At 41.8% G+C, this 20,124-nt stretch overlaps 1 protein-coding gene across 3 annotated transcripts in view; it reads left to right on the top strand.

Moving 5' to 3' along the window:
• Positions 1-20,124, top strand: part of si:dkey-220k22.1 (multiple epidermal growth factor-like domains protein 9) — a 79,901-nt gene that overhangs the window by 36,300 nt on the left and 23,477 nt on the right. For all 3 annotated transcript variants that reach the window (XM_029710198.1, XM_029710199.1, XM_029710200.1), the window contains one exon: positions 18,936-19,075. In XM_029710198.1, coding sequence (XP_029566058.1) covers positions 18,936-19,075 — 140 coding nt within the window. The remainder of the gene's footprint in view (positions 1-18,935; positions 19,076-20,124) is intronic.

Consider the following 20,124-nt stretch of genomic DNA (forward strand, 5'->3'; position numbering starts at 1 on the left):
AGATCGCAGCCCTGTTGAGTATGTTTTTTTTTTGGGGCTGTGTGATGTGGAATTACAATGACTAAAGCTTGATACTGCTCTGAAATTCTGAAATGGATGTCCTCTTGTTTACATTGAATTAGTGGTTGAGTGGTTGTTGATGCCTTTTTGCCCCTTTTGAAATAGCCACTGAACTTGCAGGGACTGAGATAAAAGCTTCATATTGGACTGAAATGGATGTCCCCATGTTTGCATCAATTTAGTGGTTGAGTGGTTCGGCTGGTCGTCAATGCCTTTTCACTGCTTTTAAAGGATGTGAGATTAGAGAAAAATATGGTCTAAACCCCAATCTAGGAGTCCAAAGCAGCTGTCACCTTTCAAGGAAAGAGGGAAAGACATGTAATCCGAGACCATTCAAGACTTCAGACTTAACTTCAGAGATATGTGTGTGGGCAGGCACTTGGGATTATTTTTACCAACGGAAACTCTTAGTCATCAGCCTATATATAAAACGATCCTGCAAAGCATTGCTTCCTATTGAAAATATTTTTTCAAATGGCTTAAAATGTAAATACTCTTTTTAAAGTTGAAGGTATTTATGGTGAGCAGATTTGTCCTCCCAGACGCGGGCCAATGCTAAGTGCCTCTGCGGCTAATCCGGTCTGGCAGTTATGCAGTGATGTCTTAGATCCAGTGCACACATTCACTTCCAGCCTGCCAAAAGTAGACCTGAATTCAAATACTATTTGAAATAATTTCATATACTTTATCGTTGCTTGACTGACTTAATGGAACCAATAGATAGTTGGAAAATCGCATTCCAGGTAGGCTAAAGTAAACACTTAAAGAATTTAAAAGATTTGAAATGGTATTCGAAACCAGGTCTGCCTGCTACTGGAGTTAACCTTCACTGGTTAATTCAGCATAGGCTTCCTTCAGGTCATCCACACTCAATTCATCCACTTACAATTCAAAGCAGGGCAGAGTTTTTAATCTCAGGTAAATTTGAACATTATTGAATAAAATAGACTATTGGTGAGAGTTTCATGCCTGTTTTTAAATGGTAGGCTATTTTGTTTTTTAATCGTCAAATATTAATGCATATTTTCATAATGGTCTATTGCTTTGAAAAAGATTCTAGGTTTTTATGTTGTGGTGGAAAACTAACGTTTTTCAATGGATTGCCGTACACATGATATGCATCTATTTGGGTATGCATATCATCCACCACTTACACACAGACATCCCCCTTTAAACCTTAAGTATACATCTTAAAAATAAACACTATACACATTTTATCTTCAAATATGTCAGTGTGAATGTTGGCAGTGTTTTATCACTGGTGTCCCAGCAGTGGATGGCCTGTTCTCATTGTGCTGTGGCTGTTGGACACGATTCAAGCATGCTGCCAAGACCTCTGTGTGCCCCCAACCCCACAATCAGACACTCCACACCAGACACTTGTCCAAGGACACATATTCTGACCAACATAGTTGTGTACTGCAAATACTTGATGCATTGATCCCCACAAGTGAAAAGGCCATTTCTGTTTGTAATGATAAGAGGTTTGATCTGTGTGGATAGAAATTAGAGATCGACCGATATAGGATTTTTCAACGCCGATACCGACTATTGGAGGACCGGAAAAAGCCGATAACGATTAATCGGGCGGTTTTTCGTTATTTTTTCTTTCTTTCTTTATTTGTATTAATGACAATTATAACAATACTGAATGAACACTTATTTTAACTTAATATAATACATCAATAAAATCAATTTAGCCTCAAATAAATAATGAAACACGTTTAATTTGGTTTAAATAATGCAAAAACAAAGTGTTGGAGAAGAAAGTAAAAGTGCAATATGTGTCATGTAAAAAAGCTAACGTTTAAGTTCCTTGCTCAGAACATGAGAACATATGAAAGCTGGTGGTTCCTTTTAACATGAGTCTTCAATATTCCCAGGTAAGATGTTTTAGGTTGTAGTTATTATAGGAATTATAGGACTATTTCTCTCTATACCATTTATATTTCATATACCTTTGACTATTGGATGTTCTTATAGGCAGTTTAGTATTGCCAGTGTAACAGTATAGCTTCCGTCCCTCTCCTCGCTCCTACCTGGGCTCGAGCCAGGAACACATCGACAACAGCCACCCTCGAAGCAGCGTTACCCATGCAGAGCAAGGGGAACAACTACTCCAAGTCTCAGAGCGAGTGACGTTTGAAACGCTATTAGCGCGCACCCGGCTAACTAGCTAGCCATTTCACATCGGTTACACCAGCCTAATCTTGGGAGTTGATAGGCTTGAAGAGGTGGGTATAATTTGTGGAACGTTCCAACAGGAATCTGTTCCAAAAAACGTTAAGTAAAAGGTTGCCAACCAACAACGCATACAAAGTAGCAACGCATACAAACCTAGCTAACTAGCTGCCGAATAGGCATCAACTCACCACGTAGCTTATTCTTAATGTTTGTCCATAGGCAACCAGAGTGAGGACAGACATTTTTCGGAATAAACGTGATGAGTGAAAAACGCAATGAAATAGACCACTCCCTACCCGGTATCTTATTCTGACGCTATACAACTTTGTATGCGTTGTTTTTTGGCAACCTTGTTATTTACGAAGTTTTTGGAATAGATTCCTGTTGGAACGTTCCACAAATTATACCCACCCGGCTTGAAGTCATAAACAGCTTGAAGCACAGCGAAGAGCTGCTGGCAAAACGCACGAAAGTGCTGTTTGAATGAATGCTTACGAGCCTACCACCGCTCAGTCAGACTGCTCTATCAAATATCAAATCATAGACTTACTTATAACATAATAACACACAGAAATACGAGCCTTAGGTCATTAATATGGTCGAATCCGGAAACTATCATCTCGAAAACAAACGTTTTTTTCTTTCTGTGAAATCCGTTCCGTATTTTTTCTAACGGGTGGCATCCCTAAGTCTAAATATTCCTGTTACATTGCACAACCTTCAATGTTATGTCATAATTACGTAAAATTCTGGCAAATTAGTTCGCAACGAGCCAGGCGGCCCAAACTGTTGCATATACCCTGACTGCGTGCAGTGAACGCAAGATAAGTGACACAATTTCATGTTAGCAGGCAATATTAACTAAATATGCAGGTTTAAAAATATATACTTGTGTATTGGTTTTAAAGAAAGGCATTTATGTTTATGGTTAGGTACATTGGTGCAACGAAAGTGCTTTTTTCGCAAATGCGCTTGTTAAATCAACACCCGTTTGTTGAAGTAGGCTGTGATTCAATGAGAAATTAACAGGCACCGCATCGATTATATGCAACGCAGGACACGTTAGATAACTACACATGGTTGATGATATTACTAGTTTAACTAGTGATTATGTTAAGATTGATCGTTTTTTATAAGATAAGTTTAATGCTAGCTAGCAACTTACCTTGGCTTCTTGCTGCCCTCTCGTAACAGGTAGTCAGCCTGCCATGCAGGCTCCTCGTGGAGTGCAATGTAAGGCAGGTGGTTAGAGCGTTGGACTAGTAACCAGAAGGTTACAAAAATGAATCCCCGAATCCCCCCTGAACAAGGCAGTTAACCCCCGTTCGTAGGCCATCATTGAAAATAAGAATGTGTTCTTAATCTGACTTGCCAAGTTAAATAAAGGTGTAAAAAAAAAAAATTATAATAATAGAAATAAAATAATAATAAAAATGTACAAAAATCGGCAAATCGGTGGCCAAAAATACCGATTACCGATTGTTATGAAAACTTGAAATCGGCCCTAATTATTCTGCCATTCCGATGAATCGGTCGACCTCTAATAAAAATGCTAATTTCTTAGTTTGGGTGTTCGGTTGGGTTGTGGTGGTAGAACATGTTGATCAATGGGCTTACTGTATGCATTGTATGATACAGTATATCCTGCATGTATAGCGTTCCCTGTGGCTCAGTTGGTAGAGCATGGTGTTTGCAACGCCAGCATGGTGTGTGCAACGCCAGGGTTGTGGGTTCGATTCCCACGGGGGGCCAGTGCAAAAAAAAAAATGTATGAAATGTATGCATTCACTACTGTAAGTCGCTCTGGATAAGAGCGTCTGCTAAATGACTAAAATGTAAAAATGTAGTGTAAAAAAATATTAGAAAAAGTATTTCGATTTGTATAATTTTTATCAGCCTTTAAATAGCGCCACTAGGGACACTACCATTAACTCCTCAGTGCTTTCATGCTCCTCTACGCTACCCTCAGTACTTTCATGCTCCTCTACGCTACCCTCGGTGCTTTCATGCTCCTCTACGCTACCCTCGGTGCTTTCATTCTCCTCTATGCTACCCTCGGCGCTTTCATGCTCCTCTACGCTACCCTCGGCGCTTTCATGCTCCTCTACGCTACCCTCGGTGCTTTCATTCTCCTCTATGCTACCCTCGGTGCTTTCATGCTCCTCTATGCTACCCTCGGCGCTTTCATGCTCCTCTACGCTACCCTCGGTGCTTTCATGCTCCTCTACGCTACCCTCGGTGCTTTCATTCTCCTCTATGCTACCCTCGGCGCTTTCATGCTCCTCTACGCTACCCTCGGCGCTTTCATGCTCCTCTACGCTACCCTCGGTGCTTTCATTCTCCTCTATGCTACCCTCGGCGCTTTCATGCTCCTCTACGCTACCCTCGGTGCTTTCATTCTCCTCTATGCTAAGGCGGGCAGAAAGCTGTTACGTCTGATGGGGCTCCGATCAATAAGTTAATGATAAAGCCTCTCTGTCTGGACTCTGGACTAGTGCATGCATGGTGCAGTCTCTCCCCTCATCCCTCTTCTGCCCATCACCACCCATACTCCTGTCAGAGCCCCTGACAAACGTCAGCCCCTCAGCTACTTTGGCTAATGGAAACTGACTCTGTTCTACACTGTTAGTAGATGGGGAAGGGAGGACATTTCTCTTCATTATAGGGATTGGAAGAAACAAGTTCCACTGTTTGCCAGATGCAGCATCAATTATGCAGTACACTGGAGCCGGTGGGTGTACACTACAGTATTAGGACAGGCACATCATTCTCTACCCCCTCCTCCCGACAGACTACTGTTGTGTTCATCCACTGAGGCTCTGCTGCGTTGGTGGATGTGCTGGTAACATTTAAAGGCCAAAACTCAGACTTTTCTGTGTCCGCTGGCTTGTCCCCCCCCATTGGGAATGTTAGCATTCATGCCCCTTGGTTTATAAAGAATTTTCACAAATCTGTTTTTTTGTGAAATACCATAGAGGGTAGGCAATAGACTTCATCTTAACTGGGCTTGCATCATTATCTCTTAGAAAAGAACTCTCCGTCATTCTGAGGTGAAATTCACTTGGCGGCCTGACTGCTGGTGCTGTGGGTTCACAAAACCTGATGTGAATAATGAATAGAACGGAGATGTATCCTCTCCTCCTGGATACTTTCAGTCCTCTGCTTTCAAAGCAGTCCGTTTAATTTCAGGGTTGTCCAATTTCTGTCCAAGTGAGTAGGTTGGTTACGTGCCAGCTGCATGTCGGTTCCATGGACATCAATCATTAATTATACCTCACTGTGTCTGTGGCTAGCTTATAGGCTTCTGGCATACGAGTAGAATATGTTTGGATTGATTTCCTTAAAACGTAGTGGAAAAATTATTATATCTCTGTGGAGAAATTTTCATGTAATTGCAAATACAATTTCTCATAGTCTTACTCTAGAAACCTCAGTGAACTGTTTTGGTTTAATAGGGCCCTTTTATGTACATACTGTTCGTTTATCTGTGATCATTGCTGAAAAGGACCAACTGCCTACCAAAAGGCAAATAACATTGCCAACTCTTTTATAATTATTTGAATTGCACATTCGATGCTGGACAGATTGCTCACTAAGATCCTGAATTCACACTGAAGTAATAAAACGCATGTGGAGAGCTCTGAGTTACGGCGCACTCCTATCCCATGGTGATGATTGTGGGGGTGGGGGGGGGGTGGGGGGCAGCTTATAAGTTATCCGAGGTGCCTTTGTTCGTCTGATCCCTCCGTAGACCTCTCCCATCAGTAGTTTAGTGGTGCCTGGAAAAGTGGGTATACTTTTAATTTGCCCCAAATTTCCCAAACGGCCCACCCAACGAAGAAAAGGCGCCCTGTGTGGAAACCTTCTATGAGAACACCGTGACATACACTCTGAATGACCTAAAATGAGAACTCCCATGTTGGTCTTTCACATTCAGGCCAATCTAAGCTGTACTGTGCTAGTAGGCTAATAGTAGGCCTACTATTGAAACGGATAAATGAGGCTGTCAAATGACTTCAGATTTTTTCCATTATGTTCAGGTTTTCACTCAGTCACACTTTTAATAGAACATCCAATTTTCTTGTTTTTCTAAGGCCACAACAATGCTTAAACCACATCAGGAGACAACTTTGGAAGTCTGGGAAGTTTTAGAAATGTACATTTTTCTTTTAGTGTAGGTGTCCTTTAATTTAAAAGCAGGCTCCTAGCAAATGTCCACTGGATTGATGCAAATAATCATGATATCATTCTGCCAGGTATACATTGCTCACTTGGGTACACACTGGTAAAATCAGTGTTGTTTCCATGTCATTTCAATGAAATTACGTGAACCCACGTGGATTAGACGTTGAATTGACATGTGTTCCGAGTGGGAGACGACTTTGTAGCTAGTTAACATTTAATAGAGATGGTTTTTGGGAAAGCCTTTCCATCTACCAGAAGACTGTTATAGTGCCTTCAGAAAGTATTCACACCTCTTGACTTGTTCTACAATTTGTTGTGTTACAAAGTGGGATTAAAATTTATTGATAATTTTTTTTGTCAACAATTTACACTAAATACTCTGTCAAAGTGGATGAAAAATTCAAACATTTGTGGTGTTTTATTTTTCATAAATCTATTATCTTTAGGTAAGTATTCAACCCCCTGAGTCAATACAGCAATTTCAACTGTCAAATGTGTTTTCCTGAGTAAGTGTCTAAGAGCAATATTTGCTCATTATTCTTTTAAAAATTCTTCAAGGTCTGCCAAATTTGTTGTTTATCATTGCTAGACAACCATTTTCAGGTCTATGACAGATTTTCAAGCAGATTTAAGTAAACTGTAACTTAGGAACATTCACTGTTTTCTTGGTAAGCCTCTCCAGTGTAGATTTGGCCTTGTGTTGTAGGTTATTGTCATGCTGAAATGTGGATTAATCTTCCAGTGTCTGGTGGAAGGCAGCATACCTGAGAAACTCCCCAGTCCTTAACGATTAAAAGCATACCCATAACATGATGCAGCCACCACTATGCTTGAAAATATGGAGAGTGGTACTCAGTAATGTGTTGTATGTTTGTGGCATATCCAATAACACTTTGTATTCAGGACAAAAAGTGAATTGCTTTCCTAAATCTTTTTCAGTATTACTTTAGTGCCTTGTTACAAACAGGATGCATGTTTGGAATATTTTTATTCTGTACAGGCTTCATTCTTCTTAGTATTGTGGAGTAACTACAATGTTGTTGATCCATCTTCAGTTTTCTCCTATCACAGGCATTCAACTCTAGCTGTTTAAGTCACCATTGGCCTCATGGTGAAATCCCTGAGTGGTTTCCTTCCTCTCTGGCAACTGAGTTAGGAAGGATTCCTATATCTTTGTAGTAACTGGGTTTATTGACACACCATTCAAAGTGTAATTAATAACTTCACCATACTGAAAGGGATATTCAATGTTTTTGTTTTGTTTACCCACCTACCAATGGGTGCCCTTCTTTGCGAGGCATTGGAAACCCACCTTGGAATTTGTGGTTGAATCTGTGTTGGAAATTCACTGCTCGGCTGGGGGACCTTACAGATGTGTGTGGGGTACAGAGATGAGGGTGTCATTCAACAATCATGTTAATCCCTATTATTATACACAGAGTGAGTCCATGCAATTTATTACGTGACTTGTTAAGAAAACATTTACTCCTGAACTTAAATAGGCTTGCCATAACAAAGGGGTTGAATACTTATTGACTCAATACATTTCAGCTTTTCATTTTGTATTAATTTGTAAAAATGTGTAAAAACATAATTCCACTTTGACATTATGGGGTATTGTGTGTAGGCCAGTGTACAAAATAAAATCAAAATTGAATCCATTTTAAATTCAGTCTGTAACGCAACAAAATTTGGAAAAAGTCAAGCGGTGTGAATATTTTCTGAAGGCACTGTAGGCCTATCATTAGCAATGCTTTATTTTTCCTGCTTGAAACTGACATTTTATTATGAGGCATGTCTTACCTTGCTTCAAAGTAGCCTACAGCCAAAATCCCATCATAGCAACATGGAGGCAATTGTTTTATAAAGACTTCCTCGTATGGTTTTCTTTAAACTTTCTTTTTTTATTGTCTAGCAGCCAAAGGCATCCTAGTCATATTAGCAACCGATAATAGTTGTTGCATCTTTAGATCTCACCTCTTTCTAAATTCCTAACGGATATTTCTAAACCTTGTGTGGTGAGCATTTTAGAAAGACGTTTTCCGGCAAATTGCATTTGTGAACATTCACGCGTAGGCCTAACGCTGTGTGCACATTGCTGCACTTAAACTATTATTTCTTCACATTTAATCAACATTTTAAGCTAAACATTCTGATCTGTTCCATCATCCTTATTAATTGATAAAGCGTATACCTCCACTGCACTACTTTGATACACATCGTGGGGATTAAAAAGTGAGTACATTCAATGCCCACTGAAAAACAAGTGGGTATGCGGCGTATGCCCTACACTACACCATGGTCTCCCACTTGAATAACAAAACTTATGGCTGGCCATTGGCCATGTTGCTCGCCCCCGTATCCCTGTGTCCATCCCCCAATCAGTCTCCGCTCTCAGCCGCCATCACAGTGCAGGGCGACTGGCGCCGGCCATGGTGTTGTTGCCATGGAAACCCAACCCCTATTGCGCCTGTGGGGATAGGATGGAGTGAGTTGCGGCTCTGCAGTGTTTGGGGATTATGCCCAAGATGCATTAAAATAGGGTCTGTTCTCCCCTTATTAAAATAGGGTCTGCTCTCCCCACATTAAAATAGGGTCTGTTCTCCTATTTATTAAAATAGGGTCTGTTCTCCCATTTATTAAAATAGGGTCTGTTCTCCCCACATTAAAATGGGGTCTGTTCTCCCCACATTAAAATGGGGTCTGTTCTCCCCACATTAAAATGGGGTCTGTTCTCCCCACATTAAAATAGGGTCTGTTCTCCCCACATTAAAATAGGGTCTGTTCTCCCCTTATTAAAATAGGGTCTGTTCTCCCCACATTAAAATGGGGTCTGTTCTCCCCTTATTAAAATAGGGTCTGTTCTCCCCACATTAAAATAGGGTCTGTTCTCCCCACATTAAAATGGGGTCTGTTCTCCCCACATTAAAATGGGGTCTGTTCTCCCCTTATTAAAATAGGGTCTGTTCTCCCCACATTAAAATGGGGTCTGTTCTACCCACATTAAAATGGGGTCTGTTCTCCCCACATTAAAATAGGGTCTGTTCTCCCCACATTAAAATAGGGTCTGTTCTTCCCACATTAAAATGGGGTCTGTTCTCCCCACATTAAAATAGGGTCTGTTCTTCCCACATTAAAATGGGGTCTGTTCTCCCCACATTAAAATAGGGTCTGTTCTCCCCACATTAAAATAGGGTCTGTTCTCCCCACATTAAAGTGAAATATCTCACCGTGTGTACCAGCGACGACTTGTGTAAGCATCAGAATGTAGGAACATAATGTTTTGCTGGGGGTTGTGCCAAACCTTGCATCTGTTTACATTATCACCATGACACGTTGTGCTCTGCAGCAACCTTTCTCTTTATCCAGGCAGCTCCCTACATATTTAACATGACTGAGAGAGAAAAATATCAAAGGACTGCCGGTGCCTGTGACAGATCAGTGTCAGAGCAGCAGACCTGTAATAATAAGCTGAACACCCGTCTGTTCAACCACTGTGAACTCACTCCATACAAACACCAACAATACAGGACAAAGCTATTTCATTAACACCTTCATATGAATAGATTTGACCATGTTGAAATGTTAATGAATAGATATTGCCATTTCTCCAAATAGTATCTCCAAATATTTTGAACTGCCTAGGTGTACTCCCTGCTCAAACATCTGGAGTGGAGGTGCTGGCCTAATTTAAGTGGATACTGCAAGTAAACACAAGGTGTGGAAATCTCCATGTAAAATACTAGACTTAATCTACTAGCGCTAGCATAGTATTTTTATATGGAGAGAGTGATGCACCTTGATTTTAAACCAGCTCTGTGTACTTACTATCCTAGCCCATGAAGACTACTGCACTGACAGCCACACACTACTGTTTAGTGAGAACACTGCACTTTGTAGTTTGAGATGGATTAAGATGCCAAACACATTTCCTCTTCCTCTCCATCTCCTCTTCCTCTCTTTTCCTTGAATGAGGGGGAATCTCCTTCCTCGCTCTAGGATGCCCCATACATAATTTATGATCCCTTTATTAATTGAAGGTCTGTCTCCACCGTGTGTGTGTGTGTGTGTGTGTGTGTGTGTGTGTGTGTGTGTGTGTGTGTGTGTGTGTGTGTGTGTGTGTGTGTGTGTGTGTGTGTGTGTGTGTGTGTGTGGTGTGTGTGTGTGTGTTTGTGGGCCAACCCACCCTCTTTTATGCATGAGTCTGTAGTAGTAGAAGAACACATTTGTCGGGACAGTCAAGACAGGCTGTCTGGGACTGGGAGCAGTTAGTTTAGTCTGGTTTCTAACACTCCTAATGAGGCTCATCATCTGACTCAGCTCTGACCACTGACCCCGTAGCCTGGTCCCAAGACTGTATTCCGTATTTACACAGAAAGAGCAATTCCATTATACTGGGTGCATGCTGCAATAGACAAAGTACATAATCTATGAGGACAATGCAGAGACTAACCATATAACTAGGCCTAATAAAAGTGTACTCTCTACAGGCAGTTCATGTATTGTGTGCCTTCAGAGAAGAAAAGACTAGGGATGCACAATATATATCAGAATCGGACGATATTAGCAAAAAATGCTAACATCGGTATCGCCCCAATGTCTAGTTTAACGCCGATGTGCAAAACCGATGTCAAAGCTGACGTGCATACCTATATAACGTAGGTACATGACGTAATGACGCCACGTAAAATATTGCGCTACACGTGCAACACAGCATTCCTAACCTAGCCCACAATGTCTGCTGTGTGGATTGAGCAGTCAACAAGTCGAGCAGTCATTTGAAAGAGTAAGAAAGTCGTATTGCATGCTCATGAATGTGCTGGTTGTCATACCGCTACTGCCATTTCAATGGCATTTGAGAACATGTTTGAAACTTGGAAATATGAACGCACTAGGTAGCTCAATTCGAACAACTGACTGGAGAAATAAGCTCATCAACTGCGCCTGCAGCAGACGTGATACCCTCTGTCATGGCATTGAAACGCCTGCTCAACAAAACTGCCAACACAGGCTGTGAACAAGCGATTCGGTGGTATTCTCTCTTTACTGTGTCGCCACCATGCTCGATGCTAGGTACAAGGGCCGCTACTTTGATGCAGACAAGAAACAGGGTTTACGTGAAATGTTACATACACAGCTGGACAAGATGGAAACAGACACAGTGCACACTGAGGAAGAGCGGCCACAGAAAGAAAGAGCTGAAACTTCACTGCTTGACATGTATGACATGCACTCAACACTGCCCTTTCCCACCTGGACAAAATGAACACCTATGTGAGAATGCTATTCATTGACTACAGCTCAGCGTTCAACACCATAGTGCCCACGTAGCTCATCACATAGCTAAGGACCCTGGGACTAAACACCTCCCTCTGCAACTGGATCCTGGACTTCCTGACGGGCCACCCCCAGGTGGTAAGGGTAGGCAAACACGACTCCAACACCGTCATTAAGATTGCTGACAACACAACAGTGGTTGACCTGATCACCGACAACGATGAGACAGCCTATAGGGAGGTGGTCATAGAACTGGCTGTGTGGTGTCAGGACAACAACCTCTCCCTCAACGTGAGCCAGACCAAGAAGCTGATCTTGGACTACAGGAAAAGGCGGGCCGAACAGGCCCCCATTAACATCGACGGGGCTGTAGTGGAGCGGGTCGAGAGTTTCAAGTTCCTTGGTGTCCACATCACCAACGGACTTTCATGGTCTAAGCACACCAAGACAGTTGTGAAGAGGGCACGACAAAACCTATTCCTCCTCAAGAGACTGAAAAGATTTGGCAGATCCTCAAAAGGTTCTACAGCTGCACCATCGAGAGCATCCTGACTGGTGGCATCACCGCCTGGTATGGCAACTGCTTGGCATCTGACCGTAAGGCACTACAGAGGGTAGTGCGTACAGCCCAGTACATCACTGGGGCCAAGCTTCCTGCCATCCAGAACCTATATAATAGGTGGTGTCAGAGGAAAGCCTATAAAATGTCAGACTCCAGTCACCCAAGTCATAGACTGTTTTCTCTGCTACTGCGGTATCGGAGTACCAAGTCTAGGACCAAAAGGCTCCTTAACAGCTTCTACCCCCAAGCCATAAGACTGCTGAACAATTAATCAAATGGCCACCAGACTACTTACATTGATTAGTGAAGATGCTGTGAAGATAGTTTGATTTGATGATGAAATCCTGGTTGAGAATAAAACGACTGAACAAATGAACGAAACAGCACTGCAAGTAAGTGAAAGAAATATAGGTTTTGATGACGTTTTACTGGTAATGGGGACATGCGCAAATGCCAACAACATAACTTTTTGGTGTGTGTGTGTGTGTGTGTGTGTGTGTGTGTGTGTGTGTGTGTGTGTGTGTGTGTGTGTGTGTGTGTGTGTGTGTGTGTGTGTGTGTGTGTGTGTGTGTGTGTGTGTAAAACCTTTATTTAAAACTAGGCAAGTCAGTTAAGAACAAATTATTATTTACAATGACGTCCTACCCTGACCAAACCCGGACCACGCTGGGCCAATTGTGCGCCCTATGGGACTCCCAATCATGGCCGGATGTGATACAGCCTGGATTCGAACCAGGGACTGTAGGGATGCCTCTTGCACTGAGATGCAGTGCCTTAGACCTCTGCGTCCGTGTGTAACTATTTAACTTTACTAGAATGCTTAAAAGTCAGCTAAAATTGTAAATATCGGTTATTTTGGCAAGAAAAATATCAGGTATCGGCCAAAAATGTAATTTAAACAGCATCAAAATTTCATAAGGGAGGCGTTCCAGGCGTTGCATGAGTCAACCAATGTTTTGAGATCTGGCAGGCGACTGCAATGTAGTCAGCCTGGAACGCGGCCCATGTCTCTTTCCTTTGCTTTGATCATGCCTACTGCAGGTGAAAGATCTGTTTAGAGTGCACTTGAGACAGGAACCTTATTTTTGTCCCCTTTTCATTGCGTTTTGTCAGCTAAGGGTCAGCGACATGGAGGAACCTTGAAATCTTAAACCTCTTTGTGCCTTTTGCTTGCGGTGAAGAGGGCTTTTTCAGTAATGTGTAATGAGGACTGAAGATGATCCTTTAATGAAGAAATGGCATGACCTTGATTGCACAACCACCTACCGTTTCTGGGTCGTCTTGCTTTATTTTGATCTGTATAATGTCATTACTAGCACATGTATGTAGTGGCATACGTCACTCCTATGTTATATTCCTTTCACCCCAAGCAGATTTAAGAAGTGCTGTTATTGTGAAGTGGAAACTTCTTGGAGCTACAACGTCTCAGCCGCGAAGAGGTAGGCCACACAAGCTCAAAGAACGGGACCGCTGAGTGCTGAAGCACGTAAAAATCTTCTGTCTTCAGTTGCAACACTCACTACCGTGTTCCAAACTGCTTCAAATCAAACTTTATTTGTCACATGTGCCGATAGCAACGTCAGCACAAGAACTGTTCATCGGGAGCTTCATGAAATAGGTTTCCATGGCCGAGCTGCCGCACACAAGCCTAAGATTACCATGCTTAATGCCAAGCGTCGGCTGGAGTGGCGTAAAGCTCGCCACCATTGGACTCTGGAGCAGTGGTAACGAGTTCTCTTGAGTGAGGAATCACGCTTCACCATCTGGCAGTTCGACGGACTAATCTGGGTTTGGCGGATGTTAGGAGAACGCTACCTGCCCCAATGCATAGTGCCAACTGTAAAGTTTGGTGGGAGGAGGAATAATGGTCAGGGGTTGTTTTTTATGGTTCGGGCTAGGCTCCTTAGTTCCAGTGAAGGGAAATTCTAGACGATTCTGTGCTTCCAACTTTGTGGCAAGAGTTTGGGGAAGGTCCTTTCCTGTTTCAGCATGACAATGCCCCTGTGCACAATTCTTTTTATTTTTCTTCAGATTTTTTATTTAACCTTTTATTTAACTAGGCAAGTCAGTTAAGAACAAATTCTTATTTACAGTGACGGCCTACCCCTGCTAAACCCGGACGACGCAGGACCAATTGTGCGCTGCCCTATGGGACTCCCAATCACGGCCGGATGTGATGCAGCCTGGATTCGAACCAGGTGCTGTAGTGATGCCTCTTGCACTGAGATGCAGTGCCTTAGACCGCTGCGCCACTTGGGAGCCCACAAAGCGAGGTCCATACAGAAATGGTTTGTCGAGATCGGTGTGGAAGAACTTGACTGACCAGCACAGAGCCCTGACCTCAACCACATCGAACACCTTTGGGATGAATTGAAGCGCTGACTGCGAGCCAGACCTAATCACCCTACATCAGTGCCCGACCTCACTAATGCTCTTGTGGCTGAATGGAATCAAGTCCCTGCAGCAATGTTCTAACACCTAGTGGAAAGCGTTCCCAGAAGAGTGGAGGCTGTTATAGCAGCAAAGCGGGGACCAACTCCATATTAATATCCATGATTTTGGAATGAGATCTTTGACGATTTGGTGTCCACATACTTTTGGTCATGTAGTATAGGAAAGAATGCATCACTTCTCTGCCCCTTTGCTATAGTGTGGTAGGGTAATCGGACCAAAATGCTTGTTGTTACAAGCTATCATCTCTACAGTGCTGTTATATCACATCTTACTTTTATAGGCTATGGTTTGGAGTAGACAGAAGCATGTCTGATCTACGAAATATATTATCAGCTATTTGATTTTGTCTGTTTAGCTGTGTGCACTGAACTGACATGCATGATGTTCAGATGAAGGGGATTTTTGTTTTTAAATGACGGTTTGATGGTATTTTATCTTTTTGAATAATAAAAGTTCTAAATTTGTTTTATATGTAGTACGTGAACCTAGGGTGACAACACATACAGTTGAAGTCGGAAGTTTACATACACCTTAGCCAAATACATTTAAACTCAGTTTTTCACAATTCCTGACATTTAATCCTAGGAAAAATTCCCTGTCTTAGGTCAGTTAGGATCACCACTTTATTTTAAGAATGTGAAATGTCAGAATAATAGTAGAGAGAATGATTTATTTCAGCTTTTATTTCTTTCGTGACATTCCCAGTGGGTCAGAAGTTTACAAACACTCAATTAGTATTTGGTAGCATTGCTTTTAAATTGTTTAACTTGGGTCAAATGTTTTGGGTAGCCTTCCACGAGCTTCCCACAATAAGTTGGGTGAATTTTGGCCCATTCCTCCTGACAGAGCTGGTGTAACCTAGTCAGGTTTGTAGGCCTCCTTGCTCACACACGCTTTTTCAGTTCTGCCCACAAATGTTCTATAAGATTGAGGTCAGGGCTTTGTGATGGCCACTCCAATACCTTGACTTTGTTGTCCTTAAGCCATTTTGCCACAATTATGGAAGTATGCTTGGGTTCAATGTCCATTTGGAAGACCCATTTGAGACCAAGCTTTAACTTCCTGACTGATGTCTTGAGATGTTGCTTCAATATATCCACATCATTTTCCTCCTCATGATGCCATCTATTTTGTGAAGTGCACCAGTCCCTCCTGCAGCAAAGCACCCCCACAACATGATGCTGCCACCCCCGTGCTTCACGGTTAGGATGGTGTTTTTTGGCTTGCAAGCCTCCCCCTTTTTCCTCCAAACATAACGATGGTCATTATGGCCAAGCAGTTCTATTTTTGTTTCATCAGACCAGAGGACATTTCTCCAAAAAGTACGATCTTTGTCCCCATGTGCAGTTGCAAACCGTAGTCTGGCTTTTTTATGGCGGTTTTGGAGCAGTGGCTTCTTCCTTGCTGGGCGGCCTTTCAGGTTATGTCGATATAGGGCTTGTTTTACTGTGGATATAAATGCTTTTGTACCCGTTTCCTCCAGCATTTTCACAAGGTCCTTTGCTGTTGTTCTGGGATGGATTTGCACTTTTCACACCAAAGTACGTTCATCTCTAGGAGACAGAACGCGTCTCCTTCCTGAACGGTATGACGGCTGCGTGGTCCCATGGTGTTTCTACTTGCGTACTATTGTTTATACAGATGAACGTGGTACCTTTTAGGCATTTGGAAATTGCTCCCAAGGATGAACCAGACTTGTGGAGGTCTACACATTTTTTTCTGAGGTCTTCTTGATTTCTTTTGATTTTCCCATTATGTCAAGTAAAGAGGCATTGAGTTTGAAGGCAGGGCTTGAAATACATCCACAGGTACACCTCCAAATTACTCAAATTGGCCTATCAGAAGCTTCTTAAGCCATGACATCATTTTCTGAAATCTTCCAAGCTGTTTAAAGGCACAGTCAACTTAGCGTATGTAAACTTCTGACCCACTGGAATTGTGATACAGTGAATTACAAGTGAAATAATCTGTCTAAATAATTGTTGGAAAAATGACTTGTGTCATGCACAAAGTAGATGTCATAACTGACTTGCAAAAACTAGAGTTTGTTAACAACAAATGTGTGGAGTGGTTGAAAAATGAGTTTTAATGACTCCAACCTAAGTTTACATAAACTTCCAACTGCAACTGTACATGCATACATACATACATACATACATACATACATACATACATACATACATACATACATACATACATACATACATACATACATTCTAAGTGATTTTCAAGGGGTCTTTCTCCATTCTGATTGTTTTATACTGTTCAACCCAAAAATGTTTTTTATACATTTCTGCATTTCCTGCGCTCATTTATGGTCATTTCCACACTGCGACGTAGGGCTGCACAATATTGGGAAAACAATCTAGGCCTTATTTTTAACCAAATGTTGCAGTTGCGATTTGACACTTAGGTGAACTGTTGGAATCATAAAAATATAATGATTATTAGAATTAGAATTTAATAGTGGGCACTTTGAATACAGTCATAGACATGACAATGAATGAAAATGCCAGGGAGGAGTTGTTGTGACAGGGTAGGAACCAAAGTGTTGGTCAGTGTTTCCTAGGGCACCCTATAATCTTTGGCTACATTGAATGTTTTCTCTTAGCTGCTTCATGTAGCTAACATATTCATGCTTTCCGTATTCCTCTTTGATTTAAAAGACACATTTGCACAAACAACGTACTGATTTACAGTAAGTCTACACCATCACTGGCATTATCAGGCTGTATAGCTAGTTACGTTTGCTCAGACTCTGTACATTCAGTACAGCTAGCCAGCTAACTAGTGATTTAGCATTAGCGGCTAACACGATTTAGGCCCAACTTGCTAAGAAAAGACAAACTAGCCATTTGCAGATGTAAGAAACACAAACTAATAGTGTAATTATAGAACACTAGTGGATTTATATTAAGAAGCAAAGTGAAAACTGCATCATTGTCATCAACATTTTTGCATGTGCTGCATTGACTATGCAGACTGAACGCAAGTGTGTCATGGTCGAGGAGCAACAAATGCGCTCCTTGAGTGATGGGGCTGGGCTAGCTCTGTGTGGAAAGCGGGCAGAGAGAGAGAGAGAGAGAGAGAGTGGAGAAATGACTCAAGTAGTGGAGTAAACTATAAAAATGGACACATGGTGTATCACGTTTAACAAACCAAACATTCAAATACTGTTATAGAAGGTAATGTAAAAACTCAAACCGGTTCGTGCATCAATACCGGTATATCGTAAAATATGGTATACCGCCCAGCCCAACTTCTTGTCCACGCTCACTTTTAAAAAACATTTTTTTGCAGGCCGTCTAATAATTTGGTTATGTAAAAATATATTTGAACTCACATTTCATGATCTGACATAATGGTAGGCAACAATTTAGGCTTTAAATTAGTGACTCTTTTTTTTCATGGTTTTAGGTCCATTTCTAAGCATTACTGAACAAAAAGTCGTTCATTTGGCTCCCAAATGGCTCTTCGTTCAATAATGCTTAGAATTGGAGCTGAAACCATGAAAAAACAGAGTCACTTTTAGGTGAATGGAGCTAAATGATCCAGCTCACAGAAAAGACTCGGAATGCCCATCACTACGCAACACAGCTCAAAGGGGACAATGGAGTCTTAAAAGGGCAATAACATACTTTGTAAAAAATGAATTGGAGTGAATAATTTAATTATTTATACATTTTATAATAAAATAATTATTAGTAATAATTACAATCGGGATGTTGTGTCCAGTGAGGTAAATGCAGATGGACAAATCCATGCTTCAGCCTATGTACATTTTATAGCCACTATGCTGCATCATTTAGGTTACAGGTGATAATGCATATTGCTAATAGCACATCTGATAATATAGACCATAGTCCAATCTGTTAAAATAATTTTTACCCATATGTTTTTGGGCTCATTTCTGGAGGTGCTAATTATATTTTAAGTGTTAGCATAATTTTATTTTCATAAATTTTGAGTAGAATGTCTGTTTAAAAAGTCACCAGAACTGAGCTTCAGTCCTTCTATATGGGACCCCAGTCTCACTGTTACTTCAGGAATTCAACCAGTGTTCTCATTAAATGTGAGTAATGTGCTAAAGTGTGTGTCTGTAACTGTGACATTCTCAATTTGGCTACACCATTGTAGTGCATATTTTAAGCAGGCATTATGAGAACCCAGGGGTCCTGACTGAAGTGTCACCAGCTTTCTGTTCTTTCCACAGCTCTGGGATGTGCGTGTGTAAGACAGGCGTATACGGTGACAAGTGTGACGATTGCCACCCAGGTTTCTTCCGGTTCAGCAGTACGGGTTGCCAGCCATGCCAGTGCAATAATCACTCCAACTACTGCCACCCACAATCAGGTGAGTCACCCTCGCTGTGCCCAAGGTTGAAACAAATGTCTGCCATGGCCTCTACTCTGTGCCAGGGCTGTGCAGACTGCAGAGAAGCCACACATTTGCACAGATGCAGAAATACATTAAGCAAACTAACTTTTATTAATCAAATGAACTCTAGGGAAGCCTTTTCCATGAAATCATATTCGTAACATGTCCCCAACAGAGCTGTATATGCAGTAAACACGAAACAGCGTTAGTTGTTATGTAACGCAAAAAAAAACTCCCATATTGAATTCTCCTCCGGAGAGATTCACTCCCATGCTGCCTGCTGACAGACTGTTTGGGGAGTTGCAGTGATTTGATTTGTATTCACACTGTGTGATATTGCCTTGGCCTTAAAAGAAAGAAGAGAAAAAAAATGTAATCCGTCTGTTAAAATGAGTTTGTCGACCACAGCCAACGTAGCTCCCATTCCGCTAATGAGGAAATGCCAGAGTCATCACTCCGCTGCAATCACTGTGATAAGCATTTTCACCGGTTCCCTTTCGCTTTTCCATAGTTCACAGCTGGGCAGAATGGCAGGCCTAAGTACGTGCAGCATGATAAGCAAATTACGCACCTTTCCTCCTAAACACATTAATGAGTATAGATCTGTATATAATGACGAGGTGCCGATGTCTCCGCCCTAATAATGGGAATGGTTGTCCCAAAGGCGGAAAGGCAGGCGACAATTGTAGGGCCAAAATAAGCCCATAGAAACGCATTGGGCATATTTTTGGACAGATTGTGGCGAGAGTGAAATCTCTCGATTTGCATTTTCCTCTCTGTTTACACAAACACATCTTCCCGGTTCACACACACACACGCCAAGCCCCTCCCCCCGCCACTCACAACAACAAAGAGGAGAGATCACTTCTTCCCCTCTGACAAATGGTTTCAGTTCACTATTTGCATTTGAGGTTTGGTCCAACAGAATCGGTCGTATGGAGACCCAAACACATTGTCATTATTTTACTGTATTAGAGGAGAACTTAACCTTTCTAACGAAACCATGTTTACGTCTCAACTCCTCA

Source organism: Salmo trutta, chromosome 23 (assembly GCF_901001165.1).
Source record: "Salmo trutta chromosome 23, fSalTru1.1, whole genome shotgun sequence".
Lineage (NCBI taxonomy): Eukaryota > Metazoa > Chordata > Actinopteri > Salmoniformes > Salmonidae > Salmo > Salmo trutta.